The 24,400-nt window shown below is 43.4% G+C and overlaps 1 protein-coding gene across 3 annotated transcripts in view; it reads left to right on the top strand.

Annotated features, from left to right (window-relative positions):
* Positions 1-24,400, top strand: part of LOC306915540 (vesicle-fusing ATPase-like) — a 40,557-nt gene that overhangs the window by 4,302 nt on the left and 11,855 nt on the right. For all 3 annotated transcript variants that reach the window (XR_013788838.1, XR_013788839.1, XM_079492924.1), the window contains exons 2-14: positions 1,846-1,931; positions 2,128-2,224; positions 3,651-3,690; positions 7,941-8,107; positions 8,505-8,618; positions 9,888-9,963; positions 11,883-12,038; positions 16,763-16,962; positions 19,461-19,626; positions 19,995-20,069; positions 20,661-20,848; positions 23,413-23,508; positions 23,670-23,826. Coding sequence is in view for 1 of the 3 variants with exons in the window: in XM_079492924.1 (XP_079349050.1) it covers positions 1,846-1,931; positions 2,128-2,224; positions 3,651-3,690; positions 7,941-8,107; positions 8,505-8,618; positions 9,888-9,963; positions 11,883-12,038; positions 16,763-16,962; positions 19,461-19,626; positions 19,995-20,069; positions 20,661-20,848; positions 23,413-23,508; positions 23,670-23,826 (1,618 nt within the window). In the remaining 2 variants the exon portion in view is untranslated. The remainder of the gene's footprint in view (positions 1-1,845; positions 1,932-2,127; positions 2,225-3,650; positions 3,691-7,940; positions 8,108-8,504; positions 8,619-9,887; positions 9,964-11,882; positions 12,039-16,762; positions 16,963-19,460; positions 19,627-19,994; positions 20,070-20,660; positions 20,849-23,412; positions 23,509-23,669; positions 23,827-24,400) is intronic.

The following is a 24,400-nucleotide window of genomic DNA, read 5'->3' as shown; positions in this document are numbered from 1 at the left end:
AGGGTTTGGCCCTGTCCATTTGTGACTGTGTTTGTTGGAAGAATTAAGAGAAAAAAAAACAAAAAATACACAAATATCTACAGTCTGTCCTTTTGACAAAATTGCAGCTGGCAAACAAGTACAGTAGTATTTGTTATTCGTGCCTTTGTTCCCCCCCCCCCCTCACATTTCACTACTCTGTTCAATTCGTCTCAGACTGAGTCCCAGCAATGGCTAATCAATGTGTCTAATCCTTCAGAGCATTGTAAGTGAGCAGTGTGGATTTGAGTGAACATTGATTCTTGATGTCTTTCTCCTCTTTCATGCTGTCTCCCTAACTGCCAAGTTAGGTTTGCTTTCTGTCTGATCTCTCTGAAAGAGCAGGGAAAGGGAAACCACGCCCCTAATACAAATCTATATGAAACAAACAAATATTTATTATTTATATAAACATTTATATAAACACGTTTAGCTAATGTGTAATGAGTGGCGCGGGGGGCAAATATTCTGGGCCTGGGACTCAATTTCCCAGAACCCATTGCACACCGGCGTGACAGACCTTTTTGCAATGACATCATCAAAACGCGTCTCATATCCCATTCTGTCCGGTAGATTGCCCGTATGTCTTAAAACTGATTAAAAACGCGGATTAAAATAAAATAAAAACATAACTCGGGCAACTCGCAAATCGCAGGGAAAGTGTTCTACAATTAATGAACTCGGGCAACTCGTGAATAGAAGTCAAAGTGTTAATTGCGGGCCGCTCTAGTCTCTATCCTTTATAACTCTATGCTCTAATGCCAGTGTCTTGGTCTAGGACATAGAGTATATAAAGGATAGAGACCGAACTGGAGCGTTAGCCCCGCCCCCCCCCCGCTATTCATTTCAGTGGAAGTTGCTCAGTGGCGTTTTGAAGCACCCGGAAGACTGCCGGAAGTATAATGATAACTCAATGGCTCGAGCGAGCAGAAGTTTAGCCTAGCCTTGCCCCGGACTTAAATTTTGAGGTCCGGGCTTTTCACGTGACGTCATGAATGTCCGTCCACTTCCATTAAGTGCTGCAATTCCACATTTCGCCAGTAGGTAGTGGCATCTTCAACGTTGGATAGCCTTACTGGGGGCTTGGTCTAGGACCCTGGCAGGAGTAGTGCAGTATCTTCCTGCTCTAATGCCAGTGTCTTGGTCTAGGACCCTGGCAGGAGTAGTGCAGTATCTTCCAGTGTCTTGGTCTACGACCCTGGCAGGAGTAGTGCAGTATCTTCCTGCTCTAATGCCAGTGTCTTGGTCTAGGACCCTGGCAGGAGTAGTGCTCTAATGCCAGTGTCTTGGTCTAGGACCCTGGCAGGAGTAGTGCAGTATCTTCCAGTGTCTTGGTCTAGGACCCTGGCAGGAGTAGTGCAGTATCTTCCAGTGTCTTGGTCTAGGACCCTGGCAGGAGTAGTGCAGTATCTTCCTGCTCTAATGCCAGTGTCTTGGTCTAGGACCCTGGCAGGAGTAGTGCTCTAATGCCAGTGTCTTGGTCTAGGACCCTGGCAGGAGTAGTGCAGTATCTTCCAGTGTCTTGGTCTAGGACCCTGGCAGGAGTAGTGCAGTATCTTCCAGTGTCTTGGTCTAGGACCCTGGCAGGAGTAGTGCTCTAATGCCAGTGTCTTGGTCTAGGACCCTGGCAGGAGTAGTGCTCTAATGCCAGTGTCTTGGTCTAGGACCCTGGCAGGAGTAGTGCAGTATCTTCCTAACACTACACACATGTTGTTTTGATGAGGGAGGAGGATCCCCATATGGGGAGAACATGCAAACCACATGCATGCCCCAGTCGGCCCCCAGTGGGAATCAAGCTTAACTTCTCTCACTGCCATTTCTTTCCAGACTATGCAAGCGGCGAGATGCCCGACCGACGAGCTGTCACTAACCAACTGTGCTGTCGTGAGTGAGAAGGATCCACAGTTTGAACAGTGAGTGGAGTGCCACATTTTAAATAATTGTGTGTTCTGTGTTATGTTTCATGATTGACCACTTCAGTAGTTTTGTCACATGCCCAAATGTACAGCCCAGCGTGGATTTGTGTACATGTGCGTGCCTGTGTTTTTAGCCATGTTTGGGTTGTTTAATCGAAAAACTCCTCGTTTTCTCCAACCCCCATCAATGCAGACATGTGACGGTGCGCAACGTGACCCACAAGTATGTGTTAACGGTGAAGACGCACGCCGGTGTCGTCCCGGGAACCATCGCCTTCAGCCTGCCACAGGTACCATGTCATAATGCTCCTCAATAACCAAATATCTCATAGCATCTGTTTGAACCAGTGCACTAGCTGACTAGCAAACACACTGGCAAACCAGTTTATGTCCTATACACACATGTTCAACAATATTCCGGTGTTAGAAGGCAAAACGGGAGTACTACTACTAACTAATACTACTATTTAGCAAAATCCTATTTTAATTGAACTAGGACCTGTAAGGGTCAGTTTCTACACTCTCTTCGAGTTAAAGTGACATTCAGGATTTGGCTGTGTGTGTTATGTTATTTGTGTTCTGAATTTGTTCCTGATCCCTAACAGACTCCATAGTTGTCAAAGTATTCTTGTATAACAAGTCTATGTTCCTCATTTTAACTGTCAACACTTTGCTTAAAAACACCCCGTTGTTGTGTATACAGCCCATCTGTTTTATACAGTATTGTGTCTGTTTATAACCTTGATAAGTATCGTTGAATTGACGCTTTCTGTACTGCCTGCGTTGTTTTTTCTGTGAGAGCCCGTCTGCATGCACGTTTCTCTCACTCTTTGTCTCAATCTGTCTGTCACTGCTCTTTCTCTCTGGCCTTTTTCCTCTCTGCCCGTTGCTCCTCCGTCTATAAAACTTGACAGCCTCAGCGCCACACAGGTACTACAGTAACTTCCTCACAAAGGTCTTATTCTACAACAGCTTGTAATAGGTTAATAATAGTTGATTATTTGAATCACCATGCACAAATGGTGCCCCATTTATAAGTACTTCAAATTTTCAAAAAAGAAAGAGCTGAGAGTGGCGATATGTTGATATAATATTGATATTGTGATAAGAGACTATATATTGTCTGGGATTTTGTTTATTGAAATATTGTGATATAGCTTAAATGTTGTCTTTTCCTGGCCTTAAAGGATGCATTACAGTACAGTAATACATTTTCTTTATCTTTTACCTAATACTGTAGATTGTTCTAGCTGAGTGTGAGAAATGATCAAAAAATGACTTATGATGATCAAGAAATTGCCTCTATATTTGACATGTTTCACTCTCTTATATGTCATAACATGATTATATAAAATAAAAAATAAATAAAACAAATCTTGATATTTGGTCAGAAATATCACCATATTTTATTATATTAATATCGCCCAACCATAAAGTGTTCAACATGCCATATATATGTTGTGAAATAAGACCATGCTACAGAGGAACGTTACACTGCTGTGTTTGTGGAAAAACTCTTATTGGTTGATGTAATTTACAATGATAATAATGATGTTAGCTGTGTACTTGCCAAAACCATGTTGCCGAGTAACCAGATAGCAAAAAATAGCATTAGCATCCCTGTTGCCCATGTCTATTCATAGCTAGAAGAACTCAATACATAGAGAAGCAGAAGCCTGTGTGGTTGAATCAATTGCTTGCTGTTTTGTATTCCAGAGAAAATGGGCGGGCCTGTCCATTGGTCAGGAGGTTGAAGGTAAGAGATCTGTGGAACGGTGAATCTGTTGTCTGTCCCTCAAGTGACTGTTTTCAGTGGTAGGCAGGGTGATGTAATGCTGCCCAGTGCCCACACATGCTACAGTGGTAGGCAGGGTGATGTAATGCTGCCCAGTCAGTGCCCACACATGCTACAAATCAATCCATCCAAAGTCAGAACCTTCTTCCTATCACTTATCCTTAGTCATAAGACATACTAATTTAACTGTGAAACAAAACTGTTTCACATCGGCCTGTTTTAGCGCCACCAGGTGGCAGAGTTTTGCAAAACATTTTTCATATTACATCCTGGTTGGCTTTCAAAGTTTGCAGGAGTGGCCTGATTTGAACAAAATTATATATAACGGGCAGATTCACTTTTGCTCTTGAATACAATAAAAATTATTTTTTGGGGGAACATTTGCCAAAAATAGCAGATCTACAGCTCACAATGCATGTGAGATTGTAGATCGGTTATTTTTGGCAAAGAGATTTGGTTTAGATGGAAACATCTAAAACAATCCAAGTACAGTTGTAACACCATGGAGTATTAGAAAATGTAGATGCATCAAAGTATTAAATTGAATGATATTAACAGGTGAATCCTAATCAAATTGAATCGTGAGTTCAATGTGGAATGACATATTCTCCCATCTTCACCCGTGTCAATGACACCTATTCTTTGCTGCTCCCATCTTCACCTGTGTCAATTAGACTAAATATAGTCAAAGCCATTGCTGAATTCCCCCTCCCCCCATTTGTCAGAATTTTTGCCATGTACAAGCCTGCAAACATAGCCCAGACTTCATCCCTTGTAGAAGAAGTCATGCAGGCAAACTGCATCCTATGTCAAATGCCACAGTGTTTATCTCACTTACGGAATATACATTAGTGTTGATTTAGCCGTACCCCTAAGTCATTACTTAAATGTTGCGGGGGTGGAGTGGACACGATTGAGCTAGCAGTGGGACGAACGGTATAATTATGCCATTGCTCCTTGGTGACACTGGACATCTTTCTTAAAGATTGGAATGGTGCCAGGAGAAGAGAAAGCCTTTTCTTTCATATAACACCCCGCCAACACCACCACCACCACCCCATTATATAATGTCATGGTAGCTTGACATTAATTGTAGCTTAAATCATCATTCAGGAAGACTGAAATATGCTTCTTATTTGAATATCCAGCTAAACGCATTGGTGTATGCCCATTAACAGATCGGTCTTCCGGTTATCATTTGCGCTGTTCTATGCATTCCGTATGAGTGTCGGGACATAAAACAACGCTGTGAGACACTAATGGCTCATTTCCATAATCGACGTCGTTGAGTCTGAATCATTGGCTGTCTGAACACGAAGCACAGTGTATGAAGACAGACAGGCTTTTAGAGGAGCGTTTACCAGTAGTGAAGCACAGTGTATGAAGACAGACAGGCTTTTAGAGGAGCGTTCACCAGTAGTGAAGCACAGTGTATGAAGACAGACAGGCTTTTAGAGGAGCGTTCACCAGTAGTGAAGCACAGTGTATGAAGACAGACAGGCTTTTAGAGGAGCGTTCACCAGTAGTGAAGCACAGTGTATGAGGACAGACAGGCTTTTAGAGGAGCGTTCACCAGTAGTGAAGCACAGTGTATGAAGACAGACAGGCTTTTAGAGGAGCGTTCACCAGTAGTGAAGCACAGTGTATGAAGACAGACAGGCTTTTAGAGGAGCGTTCACCAGTAGTGAAGCACAGTGTATGAAGACAGACAGGCTTTTAGAGGAGCGTTCACCAGTAGTGAAGCACAGTGTATGAAGACAGACAGGCTTTTAGAGGAGCGTTCACCAGTAGTGAAGCACAGTGTATGAAGACAGACAGGCTTTTAGAGGAGCGTTTACCAGTAGTGAAGCACAGTGTATGAAGACAGACAGGCTTTTAGAGGAGCGTTTACCAGTAGTGAAGCACAGTGTATGAAGACAGACAGGCTTTTAGAGGAGCGTTCACCAGTAGTGAAGCACAGTGTATGAAGACAGACAGGCTTTTAGAGGAGCGTTTACCAGTAGTGAAGCACAGTGTATGAAGACAGACAGGCTTTTAGAGGAGCGTTTACCAGTAGTGAAGCACAGTGTATGAAGACAGACAGGCTTTTAGAGGAGCGTTCACCAGTAGTGAAGCACAGTGTATGAAGACAGACAGGCTTTTAGAGGAGCGTTCACCAGTAGTGAAGCACAGTGTATGAAGACAGACAGGCTTTTAGAGGAGCGTTCACCAGTAGTGAAGCACAGTGTATGAAGACAGACAGGCTTTTAGAGGAGCGTTTACCAGTAGTGCTGCACAGTGTATGAAGACAGACAGGCTTTTAGAGGAGCGTTCACCAGTAGTGAAGCACAGTGTATGAAGACAGACAGGCTTTTAGAGGAGCGTTTACCAGTAGTGAAGCACAGTGTATGAAGACAGACAGGCTTTTAGAGGAGCGTTCACCAGTAGTGAAGCACAGTGTATGAAGACAGACAGGCTTTTAGAGGAGCGTTTACCAGTAGTGAAGCACAGTGTATGAAGACAGACAGGCTTTTAGAGGAGCGTTTACCAGTAGTGAAGCACAGTGTATGAAGACAGACAGGCTTTTAGAGGAGCGTTTACCAGTAGTGAAGCACAGTGTATGAAGACAGACAGGCTTTTAGAGGAGCGTTCACCAGTAGTGAAGCACAGTGTATGAAGACAGACAGGCTTTTAGAGGAGCGTTCACCAGTAGTGAAGCACAGTGTATGAAGACAGACAGGCTTTTAGAGGAGCGTTCACCAGTAGTGAAGCACAGTGTATGAAGACAGACAGGCTTTTAGAGGAGCGTTTACCAGTAGTGAAGCACAGTATATGAAGACAGACAGGCTTTTAGAGGAGCGTTTACCAGTAGTGATTAGTGAAGCACAGTGTATGAAGACAGACAGGCTTTTAGAGGAGCGTTTACCAGTAGTGATTAGTGAAGCACAGTGTATGAAGACAGACAGGCTTTTAGAGGAGCGTTTACCAGTAGTGAAGCACAGTGTATGAAGACAGACAGGCTTTTAGAGGAGCGTTCACCAGTAGTGAAGCACAGTGTATGAAGACAGACAGGCTTTTAGAGGAGTGTTTAGCAGTAGTGAAGCACAGTGTATGAAGACAGACAGGCTTTTAGAGGAGCGTTCACCAGGTAGTGAAGCACAGTGTATGAAGACAGACAGGCTTTTAGAGGAGCGTTCACCAGGTAGTGAAGCACAGTGTATGAAGACAGACAGGCTCTTAGAGGAGCGTTCACCAGGTAGTGAAGCACAGTGTATGAAGACAGACAGGCTTTTAGAGGAGCGTTCACCAGTAGTGCTGCACGATTCTCCATTTTCCTCCACAAGAGGTGTGATTCTCACACGATTGTTTTCTGGCTTTAGTCTGTAGTTGCTGAATACTACATTCAAATGAATTGAACAGCCAACTAGTGCTGCAAGATTCTTCAAGATTCTTCACAAAATGAGATTGCATAGGTATCTGAATCTAGATCGCAAACTTTTTTCGATTTATTGTGCAGCACTAGTATTTACCCGAGTTCCTCTAATCAAACTCTGCAAACAGCTACAGCTGGTAGGAAAAGACACCACCAGCTCAACTTGTTTATACAGAAACAGAACCCAATTAGAGACTTGTTTTAGTCATCAGTGTTTGAAATCATTTCAACACCTGGAGTCACAGACCGTGGAAGTGAACACTAGTAATTATACCAACAAGCTATCGAGACAGTCGGTTCTTTGGAAAGCCATGCCAAATGCACTAATGAGATTAGAACAAGCTGTGCGATATGATTCTATTTAAACGTACAGTAAACGCACCAGAGATGTTATTGATAATGAGGAGATTTGCAAGTAATTTTTTTGACTTGAGATTGCATTGCAGCAATGTGTACGCAAACCTTTTGTTGAAGTATACTGTTGAACCAGGTTAGCAGCACTTTGATGCAGAAAATGGGTGCAAATTCATCAATCTGTCAGGTTTTGACCATGTTTATCCTCGTGTAAGTAGTGTGCGCCACTCCTTCACTTTAGTTTTCTCATAAGCAAGAAACATGGCACTGGATAAGAAGTTCAATGGATAAGGAGTTCAGTATACTGTGTTTTGCTGCTGTTTTTTTCTGGCGGCGTGGCAGCAGTTTAGGTCCAGAAAATAGAAATGATCCAAGTAGAGAAGGATTGCTGTCACCTAACTAGAACAAATTCACTATTCATATCATTGCCTCTTCCCCTTTGCAGTGACAAACTACAAGTTTGACAAGACCAGACAGTGTGTTGGCACCATGACAGTGGAGATTGACTTCTTGCAGAAGAAGAATATAGACAGCAACCCCTATGACTCGGACAAGATGGCAGCTGAATTCATACAGCACTTCAATAACCAGGCCTTCAGCACTGGCCAGCAGGTACTGGGTACTACTGAGAAGTCTACCACTAAATCCATGGCTTGCCTCTTTTCAAGACCAAGCCTTCATCATACTAGAGTCCCACAGCCTGCCTTCCTGAAGCTCAAAGATGTATCTCAGTGTTGTTGATGATGGATGTACAAGTAGAATTAAAAGTAGAATTTCGAAAGTTATCCAAATATCCAGATTGATAACATGTCTGAATGTGTCTGAAGCAAATTATTATTCTGCTGTGTGTCATACTATGTTACTTAAAAGGCTTCAATCTGGATGATCCTAGATTTACAGGTTGTGTGTGCATTGTGTAGCACTTAAATGCATTAATGTAATCCTTGCTATTCTTGATCTCCTAGTGATTTGGTTGTTCATACTTGTCCTCTCTTTGATTGTTGACTAGTTCGTGTTTAGCTTCTGTGATAAGCTGTTTGGCTTGCTGATCAAGGACATCGAAGCACTTGACCCCAACATCCTCAAGGAAGTGAATGCCTCCAGCAAGACCAGCAAAAACCAGGTACAGTACCAGGAGACTTCTCTTCTCCCATGATGTACACATACACCTTGTGACCACCAGGTGTCAGGAGACTATTCTCCTCCCATGACGTACACATACACCTTGTGACCACCAGGTGTCAGGAGACTTCTCTCCTCCCATGACGTACACATACACCTTGTGACCACCAGGCGTCAGGAGACTATTCTCCTCCCATGACGTACACATACACCTTGTGACCACCAGGCGTCAGGAGACTATTCTCCTCCCATGACGTACACATACACCTTGTGACCACCAGGCGTCAGGAGACTATTCTCCTCCCATGACGTACACATACACCTTGTGACCACAAGGCGTCAGACTACTCTCCTCCCATGATACACACATAAGTTCATATCCATGTACACATAACCCATTTAGGCCTGACGTCGAAATTTAAAAAATGTCTTCTAAATCCTGACAGTTTTCTAAAATACCTCATGTTTCTGTATCAGTGGTGCTCAATATTTCATGTCAAGGACCACAAAAATGATATGTATTTGGCCGCCGACCCCCATCTGAAAATATGTTGTTCCGGGGACCAGCAGAAGCAAAGATTTGAGTTAAAACGTTCGCTGTGAAAGAATATATATTCAAAGATTTGCGCCACATTTACACGATTTCTCAAAAATATCAGACCTACAAGCTCGTAGCGCGCCACTCGGTGGCGCGCTATGAGCTTGTAGATCTGCTATTTTTCAATAGCTAAATTATAACATAATGTTTAAAACACCAAAATGGGTTCCCGCCCAGAATGGGATAAGGCACCAGGAGACCAGTCTGCTCCCATGATGTACTGTACAATACACACTCACGTTGTCAGGCCTATTTATAGTACGGAGGTAATTAGCAGTCCTCAAGGAAATGGGCAGAAAAGACTTGCTAATTAATTTCACTATGTAATTTTGCATGCACTACTTCAATACCATCATACAAGTGATTGCTTGTATGTTAATACAATGAATTGCATTTTCAATATACAATATAGCGTACACAATTAGCGTGGTTGCAATTTTGTTCTATTGGGACATTTACAGTAGATTGTGTCTCACCCAGAGTAATGTAGTAAGAGAGTGGTGACACGCTTTGATCTCGCCGCAAAGCGGGTGCCTATGGGCGATAGTTCCAAACATTGCTCCTATGGCTGGAACTATTCCATTGAGATGGAATGAGCACTTCCGCATTCCATTGTTTATTATTATAGTCTATTATTTCCTGTTCTCATCCAGGCTTGTTTGTCTGTTTCAGATTGCCATTGGTTTGTTGCTGGGCAACAGCCAGGTGATTTTCGAGAAGGCTGAGAGCTCGTCGCTGACCTTGGTTGGTGAGTGTCCAGGCGAACACATTGTTCACACATCATTAGGTTACATTACTTTGGGTTAGAGAGTTATTCATGTGTAAAATTACTCTTCTCCCTTCTGTCTCCAAAACTATGGAATGAACTTCCCATTGCAATCAGAACTGCAGACTCACTCCCAATCTTCCGCCGTAGTCTGAAAACTCACCTCTGAGACTCCATCTTTGCCCCGAAGCACTTGCCGTAGCACTTGCCCTAGCCTCGACGACCTTACACTACAGGGGAATGCAAAGGCTCAATTTATGTAATTTCGATAGCATATTATGTAGACATAGCACTCTATAGTGTATACTCGTAGTTTCATTGTACAGATATTCTACTGTTAGACGGATGTTAGGTTCTGTTAGGTTCTTACCTGGCTTATGATCCTTGATGACTATTTCTATGTATTTGATGTCTTACCATGTGTTGTTCTTGTTTACTGTAAATCGCTCTGGATTAAGAGCATCTGCTCTCTGCCTAAATTGTAAAATATAAATGGACTTTTCCGAGATTAGAACACACATTCTGTTTACAAGTGGTAAGTAAGTAAGCCATGATGTCATGAGGCCCATGGGGCAGGAGCCTATCTCCTGTTTCTGTAGCGTGAGGCAGCTTTGATGTACAAGTACACCCCCTGGACATGACGCTAGTATGTCACAGGGACTTACCGCCAATCCAACCCTTGATGCCAAATGCCAAGCAGGGAGACATTGGGTCGCATTTGTAGAGTCTTTGGTATGACCCGGCCTGGGGATCGAACCCCCGACCTCCCAGTCTCAGGGCGGACACTCTAACCACAAGGCCACTGAGCTGGTACACGTGGACTTTCACTTTAAAAATATAAACATTTGATGAAAGATTGTATGAATGGAGAGCCTTAATGTTGAGTGGTTGGCTCTGGTAGCGGATGCTCCCTGGTCCCATTCATGAGGATATTAAGGTATAATATGGTATTATGCTAACACCTTTTAAATTGAGCACATCTCCAAGTGGTTTGTAATACTTGAACTCACCACGTCTTAACATGGCAGACTAATCTAACTAACTTTACTCCGTTAAGGCCTATTCATAGTCTGGATTTTCGGTGGTGAGGTGACCACCGCTCCGGTGGTGAGCTGACCACCGGAGCTGAAATAACGTTGAGCGGTGGTGAGTAAAAACAGAGAGAAGGGCTGGAGCGGTGGCGGTGGTTTGCTCTTCACCGCGGCTTGTGACGTCATGTTGTAGTTCGGTGGTCACCTAACCACCGAAAATCCAGACTATGTATGAGCCTTTAGTGTACGTGTAAAGCTGAGCCCATTAGATATGACAGGATGAGCCTCCTCCACGTAATGATAAAAACGTGCGATAGAGAGCAGTTGTAATTTGTAACCCCATTAGGCCTGGCACCTGCTTAATGCAGCAAGGAGAGTGTTTTTCCAGTGCAAGGCGATACAACATAGCCCTGCTAATAGCTTTGACAGTTCCTTCAGCCACTGGGTTATTTCATAATAATACCACAAGGGGGCAGCATGCAATTACATTTGGACAGTATAGCAGTGTACAGTACATAAATATGTAATGTCCACTTTCCTTAATATTTTCATCAAATTGTCATTTCAATCACATCATAAATAAATTACTCTTATTCAGATACACATGGTATCCATATATACATACATATGACAACTTTCTGATAACATACAGTAATGTCCACTTGACATGCATGTTTTGTAACATGTTTTGTTTAAACGTGAAACCATTTGATATGTAAAGTTCTTCTCATAAAAGGGAAACAGGCAGGCATAAAAGAACAGAAAAAAATAAATGCATGTATTCATGTTTCATTGTTCTGTTTGACATTGACTTGACAATGACATCCGACTCTTATTTAAATGCTACTGTTTTTGTGTTCCCCCCCCCAGGGAAGGCTAAGACCAGGGAATCTCGTCAGTCCATCATCAATCCAGACTGGAACTTTGAGCGGATGGGCATCGGAGGCCTCGATAAGGAATTCTCTGATATCTTCCGCCGAGCCTTTGCCTCCAGAGTGTTCCCTCCGGATATTGTGGAACAGATGGGTGAGCTAGAATGACATGCCCGCGCTGCTGGCCAATGAAGAGCAACATCGCCACATGCCGGCCATCTTGCTACAGTCAGCTCGCTCACTCATAACATTGTGTCTATCTATGGTGCATGTAACTTTTTAAATAACCATAACTTGCTCAATTTTCAATCAATTTTCAAATGGTTTGGTTTGTTATAAACATCAGAGACGTCAGCATACCTATAATGTACTTTCATATAACATTAAGCGGATAAGCATGCTGAATCATAGCCACGCTGATAACGTTTGTAATGAACCAAACCGTTTGTAAATCCGTCAAGATTTCAGCGAGTTAAGAGTATTTTTGTTCGAGCAGATCACCAGCTACGATAGAACATACCAGAAAAGTTTGACTGTTGCAAGATGGCTGCCGGTGAACGGCGCTGGACTCCGCCTTGCGCCATCTAGCCTTTCTTATATACTGTATATCTATGTCAGCAATGTCATGCTTCAACCCAGTAAACCTGGAAGCTGGTTAGTGCAGGCTTCAATCATAAAGCTGCCGGCCACTGGCCATTGGAGTTGTTGGGAGCTGGTTAGTGCAGGCTTCAATCATACAGCTGCCGGCCACTGGCCGTTGGAGTTGTTGGGAGCTGGTTAGTGCAGGCTTCAAGCATACAGCTGCCGGCCACTGGCCGTTGGAGTTGTTGGGAGCTGGTTAGTGCAGGCTTCAAGCATACAGCTGTCGGCCACTGGCCGTTGGAGTTGTTGGGAGTTGGTTAGTGCAGGCTTCAAGCATACAGCTGCCGGCCACTGGCCATTGGAGTTGTTGGGAGCTGGTTAGTGCAGGCTTCAAGCATACAGCTGCCGGCCACTGGCCATTGGAGTTGTTGGGATGTCAAGTGCCTTGCTCTTGTGCATTTTGACTGTTGTTGTTATTCTAACTGGCAGCTTTGCTGACACAAGTTACCCACAACAAAACACCCAAAACTGAAGCATGCTGCCTCTTATTCCTGGAAGCTTGTGTTTCAGCACGCACTTAGGTTTGGACAGGACCGCGTTGACAAGTGAGTGTGAACTTGCAGGGGATTAGTTTGAGCTGCCAAAACCAATCAGTCAATCAGATCTTCTGGAACCAGATGAAATAAACAGGAGTCGACGGAGTGCTCGCCTAGTGCCCCGAATCCCTAAATCAATATTACGACACGCGCACGACTTTGAATATTACCGTTTGAGAAAGCCGCCATTGTTTGAATTGGCGGAACCCAAGGGTAAAATACTGACGGTGAACAGATACAGTGTATGCCTTGAGATTCTTCTCCTGTTCGTCAGCTGTCAGCAGATGACTTATGACACAGTCGCCCCCCTCCTCCTCCTCCGCCCTCTTCGTCTATGGACTGAACGATCCCTACACACACTCACACTCATACATAGCTGTTTGACCGCTCCCAGATTACTCACTACTCACTTTGCTAAAGGACATGCATCTTATATGATGAACCCCCTGCGTTCCATCCCTGGACTTTGTTTTAGTCCCCTCAGCCATCGCGGCTTTAAACAAACTTCCCTTCTGTATACAGTAGGGACCTCATGTTTTTGTATTGTCTTGGTGTAATGTGCTATGTGTTGTTTTTGATGTGGGTGTTTGAACGGACTGTGAAGACAAATATCCTTCGGGACACTAAAGAGTTATTATTACTAGGGCTATGACACCTTGTCACATATCCTACTGCACCCTTTCCCATTGTTGGGTCTCCTTAGTTTTTGTTTTCTACACGTGAGTTTTAATTATTATTTCAAAACATTTTCAAAAAAAAATCCCAAAAAAGCAAAACTTTTCATGAATTAAAGACAAATAGAAATGCCATAAATTAGAACAAATATTTAAGACCAAACTAGTGAAAATAGCTGATCTACAAGCACACAACGTGGCGCGAATGCTAGATGAGAATTTGTCCTCGGTTGTTCAATTTCCGGTCATGGGCACCAGTATGCATCAATGAAACAAGTCACACCATACGTGTGCGTGTGCGTGTGTGTGCGCGTGCGTGCGCCTTCCCAAAGTCACTTATGCATCAGCAAAACCTGATATACACACTCTAACTCCATTCACACACTTTGCAGCCTGTGGCATCCAGCAGTGTAGTTGTGAAATGGCATTTAGCAGGTGTGTACTGTATGTGTGTGTGGCTGTGCAGTGCGTGTTAGCTGGCCTTTAGCTTGTGTGTGTGTGTGTGTGTATGAGAGTTGGTGTGTGTATATGTGTGTGTGCGCGCGGCTGCACGCGCGCGCGTGTGAGTGTGCTGGCCCCTGGCTGTGTCCAGCTGGCTACTCTGTAATGAGATTCCTGATAGAGGAGCCAGCTAAAGGTAAAGGTTGTAACTGGCCAGTGACGAGACGAGAGAGCGCAGTGTTGACAGACAAAATCTCACACAGGACAGAGGTGTGTGTGTTTCAAGAACCTGATTTAAAATCGTAGCTACTTTTTATTATTTTTATTATTATCACTTCACACTCTTTATGGCTGGTTTTGGCCTACAGGAGGGTAGGTCTACACTACAGTATGTGTAGGCCTGTCACCTTTATACATTTAAGTTGACCATTAATTGTCACAGAAATTATTGCGTTTTTGACATTAGGAATTTGAACATTATGAATAGAAATTACATTTCTGTTTGCCTTTTAGGCTTCGTAATGAAACTGTGCACAGGGCAAATATGACAAATAACTGGAATATACCAAGAAATTACTGGCATATTTTTAATAAATGTTATACTTTAAAATCGTAAACATAGCGGAAATAGCTGTTTACATCTTTCAACATGGAAACGATTATGACAAAATGATTGCGATTATCTCAAATCGATTATCTTAATCATGCGTAATTATGTAATTACGCGTGCGTGCGCGCGCTTTGCACTCTCACCTTGTCTGCCCTTTGCTCCTATAAAGGAGAAGCAAGCACAAGGCCAAACCTTTACTATCCTCTAGTATAGTCTAACCCACCACTCTACCTGGGTAGAACCCTCACCCCCCCACCTGTCATCCTGGCTGCCTTCCCCCCCTGCTGCAGCCCCAAATGGCAGCTCAGATGGTTATCTGAGGCCTCTCGCAATTAGTCTGGCCTAAATGTCATTAAAACAGGTGCAACAAGCCATTAAAGTAGCCATGCTGTCCAGACCTGCTGGACTGAAGCACCGTCTGTGACCACTCTGTCATTCCCCTCCAGACGTAGTCTTTTACGGGGCAGGGATCTGTTGTTGGGGAAGTGATGGCTCGCTGCTAATGAGAGCTGTTTGGAACCGGTTTACTCCCCATCTGGAGAGATGGTGGTGTTTACGACGGAATGAAGCGAACGGGTCAGAATGGTGTCTGTCTATCCCGTCTTCGGTCTCTGTGTGGTGAATGGTGATATGGGCTTGCTTCACCAAGAGACATTATCACAGTATTGCAACAACACAGTTGGAGAATATTTGATGTTGCATTTAACCCATTTTGGGCGGGAACCCCTGTTGGTGTTAGCATTATGTTATGCTTTAGCTATTGAAAAATAGCAGATCTACGAGCTTGTAGGTCTGCTATTTTTGAAAAATCGAAGAACGACTGACATAGAAACATAGCTTTTTCAGAAAACTGTCAGGATGTAGAAGACATTTTTAGAATCTGATCTAGGTCAAAATGGGTTAAATTCTGAAATGATGTTCTAGTTTGGTATTTTACACAAAGACCAGTGGATCCTGGGTGGTAATGGTAAACGTCTTCTTAACCCATTTAGACTTGAGGCCGATTTTACAAATGTCTTCTATCTCTTAACAGTTTTCTGAAAAATGCATGCTGATATATCAGTGGTGCTCACACTTCTTCATGGCAAAGACCCCCCCAAATTATATGTATTTGACCGCAGACCACCCGTTTTCCAGGGACCCCCGGAAACAAAGATTTAAGTTAGAAACGTTTGCTTTAACCCATTTTGGGCGGGAACCCCTTTTGGTGTTAGCATTATGTTATGCTTTAGCTATTGAGAAATAGCAGATCTACAAGCTTGTAGCGCGCCACCGAGTGGCGCGCTACAAGCTTGTAGGTCTGCTATTTATTTTAAATCGAAGAACGACTGACATAGAAACATAGCTTTTTCAGAAAACTGTCAGGATGTAGAAGACATTTTTAGAATCTGATCTTAGGTCAAAATGGGTTAAAAAAAAAATATATATATATATATATATATATATATAGCGCGAGAGAGAGAGAGAGATATATATAAAGATTTGCGCAAATTTTCACAATTAAAAATAATTTGCAGATCTACAAGCTCGTAGCACGGTACGAAGTGAGGCGCTATGAGCTTGTATATCTGCTATTTTTTAATAGCCATCCAATGGGCTATAACACAGATGCTTTCCCGCTTTTTATTGAGGCTCTGAGATTTCACAACTGTTCAATCACAATTCAATGTATATAGAACCACACATTTTTCTTTTTTCAACATAACATAGGAAAACAACAAGAACCACAATACGGACATTACAATGCACAGACAAAAAACAAACAAACAAAAAAAAAAGACAAAACGAGTACACCACAGTCTTGACATGATTTCATTACAGGTCACCAGAGTCTTTGTTATTCACTACCGTTCAATAAGGTACATTGAAGCACAGTCTAGAAGGGTCCACTGTATGCTTTCCCGCTTTTAATTGGTTAAGAAAGTACAGTTCTTGTTCAGTTCTCTAGCCTCGGCTGTGTGTGTTCATCTCCAAGGCTGTAAGCACGTGAAGGGGATCCTGCTGTATGGACCCCCGGGCTGCGGTAAGACGCTGATGGCACGCCAGATTGGCAAGATGCTCAACTCCCGCGAGCCGAAGATCGTCAACGGCCCCGAGATCCTCAACAAATTCGTTGGAGAGTCCGAGGCCAACATCCGAAAACTGTTTGCAGATGCAGAGGATGAGCAGAAGAGGGTGAGACCTGCTGTCACACAGAAGCACACACACACGCACACACAGTCACACACACAGACACACACACACACACACACACACACACACACACACACACACACACACACACACACACAAGTAGCACTGATGATAGTCGAGGACTGAAACGTTTGCTTAAACCTTTTTTTTTTTTAATTATGTTTTTATTTTGGTCATTGTGTACAAGCATAGTGAACAACCTTACATCATGTGGTCAAGTGCATTACAATCGTTTGTGCTCGTATCTCACAGGTATATTTGTTCTGAATGGTGACCAAAGTTACAACATTTTCTTTTCTTTTTTTTTTCTCTGGACAAAAACAAACAAGAAAAACAAAAGACGAACATCTGGCTTAAACCTTTTATGCACTTAAACCTTTGTCTTAAATTAAAGAGAACCTTTTTGCATTGATCTCAGCGTGTGGACAGTGTGTTTTCTACCGCAGGAACACTGATGAGCGGGAAGCTCCACCGCCGACCACACACGCACACACACGCGCACATTTGCATTTCATTCGACAATGATTTTGTCCCCCACAGAAATAACAACCGCCACCGCTGAGAATATGTAAAATTAAAAAGCACCATTTTTATGTAATTGTATAAATCATCGTAAAATAGAATCGGATTAGTGTAAGTGCTGCCACCTGCTGGAGAAGCCAAATCACAGCCAGATGAGACCAAAACGGAACATTAACGAAAGGATGGAAGATTCCTATTGTACCACAACTCCTTAAAAGTTACAGTGAAAATCCTTACAAACCACACAGTTGTTGATGAGTGAGTGAGCGAGCGATATATGTTTTACAGTGTTTTGTCTTTCCAGATACTAGGTAGTCGGTACAGGCCTGTGACTTTGCTGAACTTTGGCAATTATGAGCGTATCAGATGAAAAGTCAAAGCGAGTAGGAGTTTGTTCACAGCCCGTTCCTAGCACTGGTCAATATTCTCCCACTCCGCCTGCGTATCCCTGATAAGCATCGCCTCTATCCAAACAGAGAAGGCTAATTTCTGCAGGAGTGGAGAGATCTGCCCTTTAGCCAGACGTGGTTATAATAACTTTGAGGTAAAGTTCTGGCTTTTGTGTCGTAGTAGTGCGTGTTAATGTGCATGCACAGGTGTAAGTTTGTATGTGTGCAAGCAAGCATACAAACGTGCGTGCACACAGACATACCGGCACACATAGTAAAATGTGCAGGTGCGTGTGTCTGTGTGCGCTTGTGTGTGTGTGCGTGCGTGCGGAGGGGGCTGAGGATAGGTCAAAGATAAACTGGCCTCTCATTAGGTGGTGAAGAGTGACGCCTGATTTATACACACAGTGCAGGCCAGCTTGTAGATCGGCTATTTTCGGTGCAAGACAAAATGCGCAAACTCATCGCGAGACATCCAAACCCGACCATCACTGTCTCATCTCCCCTCCATGTCCACACACACACACACACACACACACACACACACACACACACACACACACACACACACACACACACACACACACACACACGCGTAATAAGGCCGTTTTAAATGCTAGCTCTACAGACTGACAAGGCCATAGATGGACAGAAAACATCCCACCATTCTCTCAATCTTTCCCTCCATAGAAAGAATTTTCCACTCCTGTTGAGGGTGGCACAGTGTTCAAGAGCACGGGACCCTCAGGTCACGGGCCTTATATTAGTGGTTTTCAACCAGTGGTCCAGGGACCACCAGTGGTCCTTGAGAGTGTTCCAGGTGGTCCCCAGCTAAATTATGGAGAGTTGGTAACCAGATGGACCCTTTATAGATTTTTAACTCTTGAGAGCGTAACATTTTCATTTTACGCTCTCAAGACTTACATTATTGTTAAACATCTGCATTACTTAATTTACAAGAAGTCTACACAATTAGATAATGTAGATCAATTTATATTTACGTTTGTCGTATCTCTCCTATGGTACCAACAGCATGGGATTGTGAACAAAATCTAATCCAACAATATCAATTATATTGTTTTCTTTTCTTTTCTTCTTGTCCTGATGAAGACCGGTTAGGTCGAAACATGTTGGCAGTTGCCTTTTTAATGTAATAATGGCTATCCTCCTCATTTTAACCGTGAGTGCCCGGATCGTTTCCTTTTTCTTTATGCCTTGATCCCGTTTGATCCGTGAGCACCTTTTTATCATCATCACGTGTTTATATCTCTGTCGAGCACCTGGTTAGTTTTTCTAATATCAAGATATTCTTTAGTTTTGGGTCTGAGAGGCTAAATGTCATCAAATGGTGGTCCGTGGCTCAAATGCAGAATACATAATGGACCCTGATATGAAAAGGGTTGAAAACCACTGCCTAATATGATATGAAGGGTGACACGTGATATAGTGCTTCTGAGGGTAATACAGGGAGTATTTTCCCACATATTATCAGAGAACCAGGGTTACAAAAGAAAACGTAAGTCTTTATATGTTTTGTTAATTCCCACGCCTCCCTGCGTCGTGCCTTAGCTGGGCGCCAACAGCGGCCTCCACATCATCATCTTCGACGAGATCGACGCGATCTGCAAGCAGCGTGGCAGCATGGCCGGCAGCACAGGCGTCCACGACACAGTGGTCAACCAGCTACTCTCTAAGATAGATGGAGTGGAGCAGCTCAACAACATCCTGGTCATCGGTAATTATACTGTAATGTTTAATATGTTTTTAAATTAATGTAGAATATATTGGAGTCAGTAGTATCTGTATCTGTATTTTTTAACATATTCCATAAAATGAAAAGAGAAGGAGCAGGAAGAAGATAAATCTTATTTATAGATGTTATACCTGCCCCTACCTATCATTAAAAAAAAATAAGCTCTGCTACCAACCAACCATTACTTCACCATGATTACATGAAATAAAAAGGAGAGAGAGAGGGTGGAGGGAAAAGAGCACGAACAACGAGAGAACAAAACAAAAATGAGGGAACGAAAAAAATAAAGAAATGTATCTCTTCCCTCTCCTCTCTTCATCCCTCTATCATTGTCTTTGTGTGTCCATCAGGAATGACTAACAGACCTGACCTGATAGACGACGCGCTACTGAGACCTGGTCGATTGGAGGTGAAGATGGAGATAGGTAAGAAGCTGAGGGTCGAGGTATAGAATGTTCATCTTCCTCTTGCATCGCTGCAACACTAAACTGATCCTCCAGACCACACGTTAAACAGAACTTCAGTTCCAAAGTGTTTTCCGCGCAGCATAGCGCACATGCAGCGGACAGAGAGAGAGTCTCTACAGTCAGACTGACATACAATCACACACTGATTGAATATTTTATTTGCAACAACAAAAAAAAGCACAGACCAGAGCAGTAGTAGCACACACACACACACACACACACACACACACACACACACACGTCACACACACAGTAGCCTATGGGTCTCCTCGGATCCACTCGGGAATTACACACAATGATTGACAAACCCGAGGTTCGTGGGGGATACGGCCGATTCCGACCCTGCCCGAGTGATTACCGTATGATAAAACACGGCTCCAACCCGTGCGGGTCTCGGGTCCACTCGGAGTAATTTCGGATACGTGGACCCTGGTGAAGAGCTCTAGTGCACACTCACACACAAGGGCATAGGATAGGCTAGCGCCCCTTAAAAACAGCACCACCACCACCACTTTGACACGAACACTGTAACGCTTTTCCCTCCCCCAGGCCTGCCGGACGAGAAGGGTCGCGTCCAGATCCTGCAGATCCACACGATCAAGATGCGCCAGCACAATCTGCTGGCGGGTGACGTGAACATCGAGGAGCTGGCCTCGGAGACCAAGAACTACAGCGGCGCCGAGCTGGAGGGCCTGGTCAGGGCTGCCCAGTCCACGGCCATGAACAGACACATCAAGGTCAGACTGACAAATGAAAGGTTCACATTGGTCCACCAGGAGTAACTGTTCACAGCAAAATCCTTTCATTTGAGGGGCGCTAGCCCCTTCTATGTCCAGCTTTGAGGTTTTGTGTAAACACAAACATTGAAAGCCATTGACAATGAATGGCCAGTTTTGAGTGTTTGTGCAAACACAAACAATGAATGACATTGACAATGAATGGCCAGTTTTGAGTGTAAACATTGTCTAAACACAAACATTGAAGACAAAAGTGATTAGGCAAATTGTGATTGGCTGGAATTAGATGATGTATATGTATGATGACGTCACTTCACACAGGTGTGATTTTTTAATATATTTTCAGAATGTAGTTGACACCTGTGTAGGTTTGTTACTGGTGGGGACTTCCCCACCTGTTACACAACTGTATAGAGTGCATTTTAACCAATCTGGGAACCCATTCGGCAAAATGTTTTTTTCCCCCATTGTTTTTGCCTCTGGGGTGTACATGTGTCTAATGAGAGAGAAAGCCCAGGTGCGCGCTGCGTGTGTGTGGGTCCATTTAAGTGACTTATCAGGTGTGCAGGTTAAAATCCACAGAGGCAGTGGGGAGGTGGTCAATTCTTAAGTGTTCTGACCACACACACACACACGCACACACGCACCACGCGCGCGCATGCCCATATTAGAGGGTGTTGACATGTGACAGACACAGGCTTTACAGAGCGTTCCTTCTTTCTCCTCTGGTCCTTTCTGTCACATTGACATTCTGTTGAATGGAGATGAGGAGTTCAAAGAGTTCATCTACTGACTGACGGCCCATTACTCACTTAGTGTAGATGGGGCCGGTTATTTTCAACAGCCTATATTCTAGGTATAGAAATAAAACGAGACGTCTACTAATGGTCAGCGTAGCTTTTCATGTGGATCTCACACTTCCCGTGGCCCGTCTATGACATAATATGACTCCCTATTTGGGCAAGGTGTCAGCCCGATCCAAGCCCTATTGACTTCCATTATAAAACTACAGTTAAATATTTCAAAACAGACAAAATGTAAAACGTGAAAAAGATGTTGTGTGCCGTGAATTTCACAGATAAATGATTTATACCTGTAATCATGTGGTGTGACAAATCAATCTGATTCTGCTCGTAAGATGTCAATGCAATCTGAAGGCACTGAGGAGGAGGATACCGGAGAACTCGATAGTTTACAAAGTCGCTGCGGCGAAGATTCTTCATCAATGTCTTCATCGTTATGCCGTTATGCTAACATGCTGTCTTCATCAGTAGTATGTCAAACTCACAGATGTTTAGTTCATTTCCAAAGTGATCAAATTATTTTGTGCAATTAAATGGTCAGCTAGATGATAAAAAGGTGAGTATGTGAATACCAATGATAAGTAGGCCTACCATTTCAGGATATTGTTTACTAATTAATTACATTGTTTCGGTACTTTGGTGTTTAAACTATTAGCATTCCTACTTTCTCTAATGTTAACTCTAAACAACTATCCTCTCTCTCTCTCAATTCAATGCAATTTAAATGAAGGTGAAGTAAAACTAAAATGCACTAAATCGCGGCGAGTTGGTAAACTGGCGAATTCTCCGGATACCGATGAAGAGACAGTGATCAACGAGAGCAACAGTTAGTGAGCAATGAGAGTGTGAAAAGCTCCATTTACATGTTCGCTCAGGATGGAAGGATAGATCTACTCATGCCGATGGACAGGAATGCCCACAAATGTCACACACATTTTAGTATGTGGGGGGAAAAGGTTGTATCTGCCTCTCTTGCTATCAAAAAGCTACAATACTGAATAGCTGCTGTGTTAGTTTCCGCACAATGATTTTCTGAATGATAGAAAATTGCCAGCCAAACAAAATAAAAGCCATGCTGTTATTAACTCAGGTACATGGTACAACCCATGCTGTTATTAACTCAGGTACATGGTACAACCCATGCTGTTATTAACTCAGGTACATGGTACAACCCATGCTGTTATTAACTCAGGTACATGGTACAACCCATGCTGTTATTAACTCAGGTACATGGTACAACCCATGCTGTTATTAACTCAGGTACATGGTACAACCCATGCTGTTATTAACTCGGGTACATGGTACAACCCATGCTGTTATTAACTCAGGTACATGGTACAACCCATGCTGTTATTAACTCAGGTACATGGTACAACCCATGCTGTTATTAACTCAGGTACATGGTACAACCCATGCTGTTATTAACTGTAATGTACATGGTACAACTCTCTGAGTCAGATTATGCATATCCTATTGAGTGTCTTTCATGCGTTTATGTAGTGTTCTTTGTTGATTGTCTTTAAAGCAAGGAAGCCCGCACGACTCCAATTCGTCTCAATGTCTCTGTACATTCTTACCGGATGCGTGGTTGAGGGAACTTGAGTGTGGAAACAAGTTGTTGAAGAGGCCCGGTCTACAGCAATGTCTTCAGTCGCTCATTGTGTGTGTGTGTGTGTGTGTGTGTGTGTGTGTGTGTGTGTGTGTGTGTGTGTGTGTGTGCGTGTGTGCGTGTGTGCGTGCGCATGTGTGTGTGTGTTGTAGGCAACTACCACAGTGGAGGTGGACATGGAGAAGGCAGAGAAGCTGCAAGTGGATAGAAACGACTTCCTGGCTTCACTGAACAACGACATCAAACCCGTAAGTGTGTGTGCGTGTGTATATAATTTGCATGCATGCGTTGGATGTGCATGCTAATTGCATTCATCCACGCGTCGCACTGTGATGCGTTTTGAGCTTGTAGATCAGCTATTTTTTGCTACAACAGTATATGTTGGCTGATGTAATGTATGTGTCTCCAGGCGTTCGGTACGAACCAGGAGGATTATGCCAGTTACATCATGAACGGAATCATCCGATGGGGAGACCCAGTGTCTGCCGTGCTGGACGACGGAGTGCTGCTGGTGCAGCAGACCAAGAACAGCGACCGCACACCCCTTGTCTCAGTACTTCTGGAGGGTAGGGAACACACACACACATGGATAAACAAACTCAAGTTCCTTGCCCTGCGGTAGTGGGCTGACAGTCATCCAAGTGCAAAAGGGGTGAACTCAAAGGAAATCCAAGGCACTCTGCTTCAGTGAAGTTTAAAAAGACTTTATCATAATGGCATCAGCTCGGCAAAAGGTTAAAAAAACGACCAACGTGTTTGGGCTATGAAGTCTTCATCAGGGTCTGTCAGCCCAGCCCACTACCTCAGGGGGAAGGAAATTGGGTTTGTTTTATGTATTGTCGAACCCTCTCCAACGGGCACCTGTTTGCAGTTATTGAGATAACCACACGGACCTGCACGCAGCGCTTCTTCTTTGTATTCAACGTTGTACACACTCACACACACACACACACACACACACACACACACACACTCACACACACACAACTGTTTGTGTTACTATACTTGTAAGGACATAACAATTTTAGGATGCCATCCAAAATTGCTGAAAATAGTCCAAAAAAGGGACAAGCAGAAAAGCCAAATCAATAAATACAAATAAGATGTCCAACATACTAGACACCTAAAATAGCAAAAGAT

The sequence above is a fragment of the Electrona antarctica genome (genome assembly GCF_951216825.1).
Source record: "Electrona antarctica genome assembly, chromosome: 22".
NCBI classification, from domain to species: Eukaryota; Metazoa; Chordata; class Actinopteri; order Myctophiformes; family Myctophidae; genus Electrona; species Electrona antarctica.
This window is presented reverse-complemented; position numbering and strand designations above follow the sequence as displayed.